Source organism: Micropterus salmoides, unplaced genomic scaffold (assembly GCF_014851395.1).
Source record: "Micropterus salmoides isolate LMB-PRFRI ecotype aquatic unplaced genomic scaffold, ASM1485139v1 Ms_hic_scaffold_22, whole genome shotgun sequence".
Classification (NCBI taxonomy): domain Eukaryota; kingdom Metazoa; phylum Chordata; class Actinopteri; order Centrarchiformes; family Centrarchidae; genus Micropterus; species Micropterus salmoides.
Window position 1 is genome coordinate 11908517 of NW_024041373.1, and position 12146 is coordinate 11920662.

Sequence of the window (12146 nt, forward strand, 5' to 3'; positions counted from 1 at the left end):
TAATTCTACATATAAGGGGAAATAATCAGGTAAAACCCACTGCACTGTCCCTCTTCTTAGCAAATCAGTTTAGCCCAAGGCAATGTACATGCAGTAGGTAGTAGCTCAAAAGTGGAGCATAAACAACACTTCAAACAACACTGTTTAACGCATTCAGGTTTGGTACACATAATGCACTGGGCAATATGTACGGACTTCATTTTACATAAATCAGAAAATGGACAAGTAATATAATATCACGTATATTAGAAAGCATATAATTTTGTGGATAAAAATGTGTTAGATCATGTTTTATGTTTCAACACCATAACAAGCCTATTCCTCACACTAATGCGTCTAATTTTCATGTTGTCTCTGCATGACACATGCTTCATTTTTCCAGTTTACTCCTTTTTTTTTAAGCAGCACCCAGGAGACAGCAAGCGCGCCTTGGCCTTAATTGCAGGATTAAACATCTGCTTTGCCTATTGCAGAGTAGCCTCACTTTGTAAGTAAGCCTCTACTAAGTGGTGAGATATTATTTAATTAGCTGCATATCTTCTAGAAATGAACACTAGAATGCATCTGGAGAAGATCAAGAGAAAAAGATTGCCAGAAATAAACATTGTGCTGATATGCCGAGGTGTATGAGAGGGAGTTTTGTCGTGCAACACAACTACGGCCTTTGTGATTTATAAACAGCTCTGCTCCCCCCGCTTATCAACAGGCAATGTAGGAGCAGCATAAGAGAGCTGTCCTCTATCTCACATCGATGCCAGGTATCTACCTACAAATAAATATATAGGGGAGGGGGAAAAAAAAGAAATGTGCGTGGGTAGGCATTGTATTTGTACACTTTTGCAAAATATATGCTAATATTAGCTTGCACTTAGGTGTTAGGCAGGCGTGTTTTTATCAGCCCTTGCCAGCAGGCCTGAGGCACTAAGAGATGGAAGGAGCAATGAGGAAGGTGAAATCCCACACAATCCTATTAGAGTGGATTAGGGGGCAGCTTTCTTTCTGTTGCCACTCTGCTGCAGGTTAGCAATTGTAAAGTGCAAAAGAAAGAATAGTTATGACATGGTTGGTTCTTATTGAGGCCTCCTATTGTAACACAGGGCAGCCATTCATTTTTTAAAATCTTTTTTTTGGTTTGAGGCTATCATTAAGCCAGCATACTGTACACGAACATACATAAAGTTGTTAGGTAATGATTTGTAAGCAAAGACTAATTACAACGCTGTCAATCAAACCACCCGTGTAGAAGAGCTCAAGGAAGAAGATTTTTTTCCCCCCTCATCCCAAAACAGCAGTGTGAATTTTAAGCAGAGGCTCATTATCGATCGGATGATCAATGGCAATCATACATTTTCATCTTCTGCAAGCTGTCTGCCACAGAAACCCATCCTCTCTGGCTTCCCCTGTGGTTGGGGTTATCAGGCTGTAAGGGCTGTTAAAAAGATTTCACCCTCCATCTTCAGTATTTTTCTCCTTTGACCTTTCCCAGAACCAATTAGTCCATCACTACGGGAGTTATCACGGTACTGTTGGAACTCCTGTGTATCTGGGCAATTATATTTTCATACCTTCCAAGTGCATATTTTTCTTTATGACCCATTTTAGCTCCCAACCAATGATATGCTCTCTATATAAATGAAACGTTTCCCATTTGCCAGTTTGCATATTGCTTCAACTACTCACATTCACAGTCTTCGGTTGTGACAATGATTCAAAGTGATCAAAGAGATGAAAGATGATTTGTGAGAGTGCTGCTCTTTGTGTGAGCAGTGAGCCTGTGTGCATTTGTGAGTGAATGTGCATGCGTGTGTATATATACACGGGCTTGACTGGATAGTTGCTGCCTCATTATGATGGCAGAGAATGAGGCTTCTCCAGAGTGACTGAACTCAATTCAGATTAGATAAAAAAATAAAAAAATAAAAAAATACATGCCATTTGCATGCTTGATTTCCACTTTATTTATTTCAATTTACCCCCTCTCCCCTTTCTTGTGCCGTTCCCCTAGGAAATGGAGAATCATTTATGGAATCAATCAGAATGGACTGGAGAACTCTTTAAGCTCTTTCATTAGCATCCTTAACACCTTGACCTGCGTTAACAGCTGCATCACTCCTTCACACTTCCTGTCTTCCACACAGGCATCATTGGCATGCAAATATTCAGACAAATATTTTAACAGTTAATTTGAAAACAATCCTATTTTACCTACTATTTATAATGTATTCCTTCAGATAAGAGCTTCTCTTATTCCTCTCGTTGCCGCACTATTTTACATGCTTTTATAATTTGTATATTTTTGTTTACCTTTAAACAAATGCACAAACCTTTGCTGGCCAATTTGAATGTGATTATGTTCATTTGCTATAAAGTGCATTACTATATCTATTATACTCTTGTTTTGATGTATTCTGCTTTTAAAACGAATTCCCTCCACAAGAACCTTCAGTGTTTCACTGAATCAAATTATATTCAAGTTTTTCTGGGGTAGTCTGTAACTGTTACAGTGGCATTTTCCCATTACAATATGCCGTTGTATTTTGCAGGGTTAACAGCTGTGCATGTGTGAAATCAACACGGCACACTGGAAAATGGTGCAGTTTGCTGTATGAAAGCTTTCTCCAATTTCTGTGCCAAATGACGAGTTTCCACTATCATGATTGTTAGACATCACATGGATGTTGACACCAGCAGCGGAACTTATCATTGGAAGCAATCGTTTAAAAATACCTTTAAAACGGAAAGCCACGGGTGTAAACAGACAGACGGAAAGGATGAACAAGAAAGAGGGAGATGGCAGAAAAGACGATGCTGTTGATGATGATTCACTGCGTGCCTTATGGGTAAAGAGCTCCCTGACTCAAACTCATCCAGGACCTATGCATGTGGGGGGTGGGGGGGCAGAAATCCCCTTGAGTCAAAGGAGGGGGCTCTTTTTCTCTCTCTCCCTCTCTGTCTCCTAAGTCTCTAATCCGAAACCAGACACATTACTCAGCTGACCCTTTGCTGCCCACCGCACGCACAGTCAGGTCTCATTTCCCTTCATGCCAACCATAGCCTGGTCACCACCGAAACCATACAGACCACTGCAGGCGCAAAAGGCTGCCCACTCTGTCTGCTTGGATGGGCTCTGTAGACCAATGTGGGAGCAAGTGCAGGTTAGGCTGAGTGGTCGAGGAGGATAGGAAGTGCAGAGAGCAGGGAGGAAGGAAGAAAAGAAGAACAGAGCGAGCGAGTATCGTAACATGCAAGTAGGTTAAAAACCTAAAGCGCCCACACACACACACACATGCACACAAAAAATAGAGTGCATTTGTGTTGTCACACATCAGAGGAAGAGGAGAATGAAATGGCTGCAGTCTTCACTCTCTCGTCCGTGGGTCAATAACTGCCTCTGCTCCCTCTAGAGCAGAGGAACATGTACTCAGATCCTTATCAGGGCAGCTATCATCTCTGCTGCCTCACAGAAGCCGAGATACTGTCATCCTCACACTATCGCAGAATGACATCAGCTCAGAGACATGGGAGTAATTATATTATACAAGCCCACAACACACCGGCAGCAAGACTACATCAGAGACCATCCACTTTCACTCCTCTCTCTCTTTTTCTTTCTCGCTCCTCCTTTCTTTCTTGACTTTCTCCATTGCTGTTGTTCTTCATTCCCTACCTCCCTTTATTTCTGCTACCCCCACCACCTTCTCGCCTGTTCTCTGCAGCAGAGCCAGCACAGACGAGCACTGTCTCTAATCTATTCTACCATTACTGTAGCTCTGAAGGTGGAGAGCTTTAAAATTGATTATAATCACTTAGTTTGCTTCAGCATCTTGGATCAAACAACCAAGTTTTGAAATGCAAAAGCCATTTGTGCAGCAGTTGATGGAGCAGGTGTTAGGCGGGGGTTTCCTCAGACATGGTAAGTATATCACATAATCATCATTGATCTGGAGGTTCACTTCCCACCTACTAAACATACGGGCTATGACTCTGACAGGATGACACACACATTAACACTAAGCAAAGGAAGAGTAAGCAAGTGAGAACTTGGAAGGTGCTGTATATTTTGCTCAGACAGTGGGAACTGCCAAATTACTAACGTCTGCATTAGCCAATAGAAGTTTCCCACTAACCACTGAAAAAGATTTATCGCTTAAACACTTGTCCCATCGATCAGATCATCTCATCTATCCAGTCTCAATGAATGAGAACAGCAGGTAGAGGAGAAAATATGATAACCTAGTTATCCAGCATATCAAGTATCGTATCCATCTCTGGGAAAGACTATCACCTCTGGGAGTCTATTCATGATGAATGGTGTGTCTGCTAGTCAGAGTTGATACTGTCTGAACCTCATTACTGCTAGCCCTAAACAAACAATGCATCACACTCCAACTCAATTTCATACATCCTGACCATGGTAATTTTCTTCTTCTTTCCATATAAATCAGTGACAAGAGTTCAATTAATACAAGGAAGGAACAAGTGTTTTCTCTTATTTATATATCTATATATCTATATATAAGAGAGAGAGAGAGAGAGAGAGAGAGAAATGTGTGTTTTCCTATGAATTTTGTCTGACATCGTGGAGAATATTTGGAGAAATGGATGGATAGCCCACCATTAGGGCAGTCAGAGTTACTAAATTTAGCTACATACTAAGTGAAAAGGTGCATTTTGGCCATGAAATAGCCATGGAGGCAATTTGCATATAGAGCTAACTGTCAGCACTCTATTAGCTTTGTTTGGTCTAATCGCCCTGTGACAACAATGGTGAAAGGCAGGTACAGTTACATAAGTATTGCAAATAGGATTAGATTTTAACATTGATGGTGACACTGAAAGCTATGAGAGAGAGAGGTGGGTGCAGAAACAAACAGTGAGAAAGAGAGCAACTGAAGATACCATGTAGCTACTTTTTGTTTAATACATGGAAATTAAGGCACAAAAAGATTTTGTTAAGAAATACAGATTCAAACCTGAGGGGCTATGGCTCTTTCATTCACAAACTAGACTGAAAAAAATTTAGCTGTACATGTTTAATTGCTGCAGTGAAGAGACACAATAATGTAAGGAACAATCCCTGTGAAAATAAAACCAATTGCAGTACAGCTAAGACAACAGCAATGAGGCTTTACAACAGCAGGCTTTGTCCTAGAGCCAGGTAACATGTAGAACAGCAGTCTCCCATTTTACATCCGTGCACCCTCCGTGCACTGATCAACCAAAAGTGTAATCATGATACTGAGAAAGCTGTTCTCTCTCTCTCTCTCATAATAACAGCACGGGCGGAGCAGCAGCGATAACTATGATATTAAGTCGTGGTATCGCCCTGCAAGCACCGCCTACCCCTGGGGTCCAGGAGGCGCGCTGAGCGCAGTCCGCACCAGACAGGTCACGGCAGAGTGGCCTAATTGCCTCTCTTGTTGTCTCAGTAGGATGGCAAACCTCCCATCTCTCTCATCATGACTGAGGAGCACTGACTCCCTTGTTCTCTGCCCAGTGATCCAGGCTCCAGTCTTGTTTCTGAGCTGCTCCTGTGTCCAATAGAAACATCCTCAAAATGCCAGTGCTGCTCTGTAATAGTGTTATCACTCACAACTTAATGATGTTAAACTTTAATATTAGACATCAACATTACAGTAGAGATTTGTTGCACATTATTAAACAGCGTCTACTCAATGGAATCCACCTCAGCATTACGTCAGTGTTACACCAGTAGTGATTACGTCACTCCAAAAACTGCCTGGGCAGTATGATGACTAAAACGAAAAGGGAGTATTTTGGTGTCTTGGTACCTCAAGCTCTTACACCAGCGTCACTCAGAACTTCAGGTGAAATTCACACAGAAAAAAATTCTAGTGGAGACATGTACCACAAAACAAGTGGGGGAAAAAAGATGCATTCTCACTAAAATCATTCTCACACGTACTGCATAGGAGACTACAATCTACCATAAGTACTTGGGGTGAAGTTATATAATTCCTCATAGTTGAGATTCTTTGTGACTTTTAATGCCTGTGCCATAAACCTTCTCGCCACACAAGCCTCATCCATGCTGGGCAGGGGCCAGAAAAGCGCCTCGACGCCACGCAGGGCTGGAGGCAACACATCTCTGTCTCTTCCAAACACCCAAGGGCAACATGGAACGCCACAATGTTCTAATCCTAACTAATCTGGACACAGCGGAGCATCTGGAGATAGGGATATGGCTAATCTCAGACAGGGAGACAGAGGGCACTTTGCTGAGGCGAAGAAAATGGATCTAAGCTGGACTTGCCATGTCTTACAGAGCTGTGTGTCTGTGTGTGTTCAGAAGGGGAATCTGAACCAAGACAACCCCAAAACAAAAATATTATTAATATTAAACTAATATTTTTAGGCTTGAATTGGCAGTAACATATAAGAAAGAGTCAGTGAAGATTGCTAAAAGTTAATAGAAATGATGAGATCTAAAACAAAACTACTCAAGAAGTTACTGTACGCAAAGAATTGTATTGATGGTGAGACAAGAAATACTTACTGTGCCCTGCTCTTAGGGATGCAGGTGATCTGTGGATAGCAATAGGCACAGTATGGTGACGCTTGTTTCCGTGGGAGAGGTGAATGTGGTGGAGACTCTCCACAGCACCTGGTTCTGACCCTGCCACAAAGCCCAGGGCCAGGGCAGTGATCCACAAGGCCAGGTGGGTGAGAGAAGCTGAATTCCGGTTTAGGGGCTCTGCTACGGGCCTCGGGGGAGCAAACTGTGTCCTCCAGCCACCGAACATCTTCCCTGAGTGGCCAGATGAGGCTTCAGATCAAGGTGGAACTTCAGTGAGCCTTACAGCCCCATACTTTTCACCTAGCCAAATTTCACTATGCCTGGAGACACTCGCACAGATCCATAGAAAAAGCCAACAAAAACAACAAAAAAAAGCAGAAGGGACACCAAGCAAAATGTCGGTTGTGGGGAGGGGGGCCTCTTCTCCACTGAGTTAGGAAATCCGTAGCAGCACCCAGGGAGGTAAAAAAGTATCATAAATCATCATACAAAAACAATCAAAAACATTCACTCAAGAAATTAGGGCAACCTCAAGCAGCAATGGAGAAATCCCAGCTTGCTCCAATTCCCCTAGTTCCCTTGTTTTCTGTTTCTCTCTTTCTCCTTCTGTTAAGCCCTCACAAAATTAGAAACATCTTCCCACCAAAAGCTGTAAATATTCCAAAAAATGCAATTACCAGGAACAAAAAGAGAATGCCATCAACTTCAGAAAACACTGATAGCACCGGTGCAAAGTGAATGTCTTCAGAAAACCAAGACAGACATTCTGAGTTCCCCCCTTTTTCCTCCTCCAGTGGTCTCAAAGGATGTCCAGAGGAATGGGACCATAGTTAAATCCGTGTCTCATTTGCATGTGTCGGACAGCTGCAGCGGCACGCAGGAGAGACGGCGTGATTGCACCTGTAAGTTGTGCCAAGTAGCGCACCCGTTCCCCCATCTAAAGATCTCTGCTCTCAATGAGACCAAGCGATAGCAACGACAGTACCTGAGAGAGCAGCCCCGGGCAAGAACACACACTCACACACAGACAGGCAGCATCGGCAGCGCCGTTCCAGAAGATGTGCGCAAGAGGAAGAGTGGAGAGAGGAGGAGGAGGAGGAGGAGAAGGAGGAGGAGGACAGAGGGAGGGGGAGCCTCGACAGCCAGCCAGGAAGCAGAAGGGAGAGTGGCTATGCAAATGGGCAGCATTCACATAGCGAATCACTGGAGCCTGGGTGCATTACAGAGGAAGAGCCTATTTAGGCAGAATAGCAGGAATTGAAGCTATGTCCCCCAGCCCTGATTCCTTTCACAACCTCTCCCTGCTCTCCGTGTTCAGTCTATTTCAATCCACTCTCCTGAGTGGACATTCAAGTGCAGTAAAAGGAATAAAGAAAGCAAACGAGAATGCAGGACAGGCTGGATTCAGTTATGTTTCTACTTTTATCACGTCATCTCTCCAGAGTCTTATTCTTCTTCCACTCCCTGTCTCTCCTTTCCTTCTCCCTTCTCTTTCCCTCTCTGTGAATTTGGTAAAGTTGTTTGAAAATAGTCCTGTGGATATGAAAAATTGAAGCCAAGTAGTCCCAACCCAACCCTTGCCTCTCCATCGCCAAGGAAACCTGTTTTCTATAGGTTCTTGACAGGACTCTGCAGTCTGTCGTTAGCAAGATTTTAGAAGAGTGATGATGCTGCAGCCCACATAGGCAACTCTCTCTCTCTGTCTATCTCTCTTTCCCTCTCTCACTCACAAACATGTGAACACGCACAATGTGCGCACACACACACATATAAACAAAGCATGCACAGTGCCGGAGCTGGCAGTTGAGCACTGTCCACAGAGAGGGTGCTGAATCTGGGCAAGTTCGCCTTGCCTGCTAATAAAAGACCGTTTCTCACAAGAGAGGGAATGCTGATGGCAGACTCAGTGTGCAGCACGGGTTACGGGAACGTAGAGAACATGTGGACATAAAAGCCCTGCTGATAAACACAATCCGGTTCAGCTGGGAAGTGTGCTCAGTGTTCAGAGTTCAGGACTGGAGAGCACAAGGCTCAGCTGCAGTGTGCCTGCTTCTGTTTGCATGCTGGCCGTTCAACATCCTCCCCTTCGAATTGCAGTGTTCTAAGCTGCAGGAAAAAAAACAACCCAACTGTAAGCACTGCTGAGATGATCTTTACGGTTTACAGGGAATACGCAGGCATTTCACGCCCAAAGAAAGCCAACTTAGCCGGCGTGACACAGAGGATAATATGTCCTCCTCCATTATCTTTTTCACTTGACTGTTTACATGAAGACAATGAAAAAAGCCTTGAGGAAAAAAGGCAATTAAACAACCAATTAAATAAACATCAAGGATTGAACATTTCACTTGATTTAGAACTGGTGGCACAATTTTTAGCACGGTTGCTGTAATCTGTGTTGAATATAGGGAGAAAAGAATAGAACAGACACTATAGTGTTATAAGATGAGCATAACTGGTAAAATGAATATAATCTGCCATCTGGCATGAGGAAAGATGAGGATACCTCTAATCCTGTTGTATCAGGTATTGTGTTCCTATACAGTAGTAAAAAAAGACTTAAGTACAGAGCAGATGCTGCACACATTAAGCAACTGTGTTGTTCTCACCTTGTAGAATCTCAATAACTTGGTGCAGCCACCTGGTGCTAAAAAGTCAGCAGCACGGAACCACCGCTCTCTTCTCATTTGCAATGGTGAAAAGGAATGTTCCTGCTGAATGTGTTTACACTTTTATAATTATCAGCAGTGCAATCTGCATAATTGCACCTAATAAGGCAATCTATCAGGGCTGCTTGCCAAGGACAACAACCTGACTTACTTTCTTTCTGAATAGCAAACTTTTAAAGAGAAATAAAATTAGATCCTAAATTGCACATTGATATTTGGGGTAAATAAAAGCGTAATGTGTGCACAAAAAATTATGTGGTGGAAATGGCGTGTTAGTGTGCAGCAGCTAAAGTTAATGACATCAGCAGTGAGGTGATACCTTTATCAGGTTTATCATTAGTTACTTGTTCATTTGTGCCCCCAAGTGGCAAAATGGCAAAGTGCACACAAGGTCTGTAGGTTTATCACAAAGCTGCCAGCTTATGTTTGACATATTCAGTGCAACAGAAGATTATTAGCATTTTACAAGATTAAGTAATATAACTATTACAAAAGTCTTCATCACTGTGTCATATTACTGCAGATATTCAAATGTTAAAAGAAGACAATCAGATGTGATGTGTTCTGATCAATTCCTATAAGATCACCTCTGCTAGAATACCACTGAGCCTTCAGCAGGTTGCCCTTTGTTCCAGTCATTTTCTATGACAAATTGGCTAACTGAAGAACGAGAAGCAAGAAAAACACAGGCCATGCATACAGCTTCTGCCTGCACAAAAGCAAACACCTGGGACCATGACCTAAACTAATTTCAGCACAGTTACCAATCTCTTCGGCTTTAACCAGATGATTGTAGAGCGTTGGGTACAAAATGAGAAAATCCTCTTCCACAACTAAACTTTTATCATTAAAGAGTTTTTTTTTTCTTTTACTACCCAGCGTGTTCTGACTCTTGTTCCTGTTAGCAAGATGTCTTCTTGACAGAGAGCCAAAAACAGCTCTTCTTTGTTTCCATTTAAGACCCCAAAGGATCGTGCAAGTCTCTGATGGATGTGATGCTTTGAGCACATTTCCCATTTTGGATCTACAGTTCTTTGTTTTTCTGTTTCTTTCTAAGGTAAAACCTCCAGAATAAAGCCATGGAGGGTTATCTTAAAAGAAGAAGGGGGGAACAAAAGAGTGAAGTCTGTTGGAAAGTGTGGCTGCCTTTTAACCCCCCTGATCTAAGTGATCAGTGAGAGGAGGAGAAATTGGTCTTGGGTGTAATGTAGTGTCCCTTGGAGAGCAAAAGAGTATAAAAGGACAAGAGTAGTCTTTGTTTCTCACTTAAGACTGCAACCACAGTGCTCTGAGCTGATTAGATGATTTTTGGAGGACTGGAGAAATAGTGGCGGGAGAGCAGCAGATGGGTGGTCTAAGAGTACCTGACTGGAGCATGACCTTTAAATCAGTTAAAGGGCCATCAGGCAACACTTTATCACATAGGGAGAGACCCTTTAGAGAAGGATGGGCACTCAGAACCACTTTGACGGCAATGTTTCTCCTCCTCAAGAGCCACGCTGATGTTTACTGTTGCCATTACAAGATAATGTATCTAATGAAGCGATATTTTATCTAACACGATCAGTGGAATGCTAAAAGGTCCAGGATTACAGCAGTTTGCACACCATTTTCTAATTGGGTTCAGTTTAGCATATCAGATCCAACTGTTGGCACAGAGCAGATCAAGCATACAGGACAAGCCATGCATGAACCGGGTATACCTGTCTTGTGCTGGAATGACACATCTGTGTCAGGCACGGAAACATGTGTCCCTACGAACAAGGGCGTTTGGAGGCCTTTACCTCTGGGGTATACTGTAAACTGGTAGAGAGAGTATGCTGTAGTGAGCAGGCTGGAAAAATTCCTGCTCACCTGATCTTCATGAACCGTTTATCTGATCAACTGAGAAATGTAAAAGTTAGATTCAATCCTTTCCTGTGATATAAAGCCGCAGTGAGGGGTCAAAAGAGGAACAAACTGTGATTAGTCACAATTCTCATTTTTAATTTGAGGCACACAAGACACCGTCAATTACATAAAGTGCCACCCTGTCATCACAAAGACAAAGGTATTGGACACCACATGATATTGCCTGTCCTATGTTGACATGTAGTATTAAACCTGAGCTCTTTATACAACTGGGAATATTCTGCAAATATAAAACGTGTCATCATTACTCAGTCAAACATGATGCACAAATGCTACACAGAGTGACAGACGAGCACACTATGCACTGATGTTAATGCGTCCAAGTGTACGGGAATAGAAATAGAGTGCTGTCTTAGTCATCCAGAGATGTGACATGATAAGAACAGACAGATAACAGGGATTCAACACTCAATACAAACACACATGCTGTACTGTGCTTTAACACAGACGCAGGCCAGAGTGTCAATACTGTTTGTCTTAGCAGAGGGCGTTACATCAGGATGCCCGTCTGTCAGATTACTCTAATGCGTCTGTTTGAGTGAGTGACGTAAACTCTGACCTCCACAGGTCAAAAAGGCATCGACTCAGCATCTCTGGCTGGCTCTTACTGTAGAGCCCCTGTAGCTTAAGGTTTAAAAGATCACCATAGCCATGACTACTTTCATCATTAAGTGATTAGCTATTTCTATGAATATCTATCTCTCATGCATGTGTTGCTGCCACACAGTAAATGCTTTTTTTCAAAGCAATAGCATGCATGCATGTACTGTAAGCTCAGAAAAATCTGCTACACCAACATCCAATGTCACAGTTTATGTAGAATTCGGCAACCGCATAGAGATCTGTGCTGCACACACTGTTCACTATGCAAGCTGTGAAGACTACATAAATAACACCACTCAAGCTGATAAAACAGCCTACTAATAGGAAATAATGCACAGTTAGTGTTGTAAAATCAAATCAGCAAGTGGCACTGCATGGTGGTGTAACACAACACTTCATTTTCACTTAAGGCCAAAAAAAGAAAC

At 42.6% G+C, this 12146-nt stretch overlaps 1 protein-coding gene across 30 annotated transcripts in view; it reads right to left on the reverse strand.

Moving 5' to 3' along the window:
* The window catches only part of LOC119917204 (neurexin-1a), a 252869-nt gene that overhangs the window by 97446 nt on the left and 143277 nt on the right, over nucleotides 1–12146 (reverse strand). For 2 of the 30 annotated variants that reach the window (XM_038737399.1, XM_038737397.1), the window contains exon 1: nucleotides 6518–7587. The exons of 26 other annotated variants lie outside the window; for them this stretch is intronic. In XM_038737399.1, the coding sequence (XP_038593327.1) occupies nucleotides 6518–6764 (247 nt within the window). In that variant the 5' untranslated portion in view covers nucleotides 6765–7587. Of the gene's footprint in view, nucleotides 1–6517; nucleotides 7588–12146 lie in introns of those variants that run through there. 2 more of the 30 variants (XM_038737401.1, XM_038737400.1) reach the window with 1 other exon arrangement.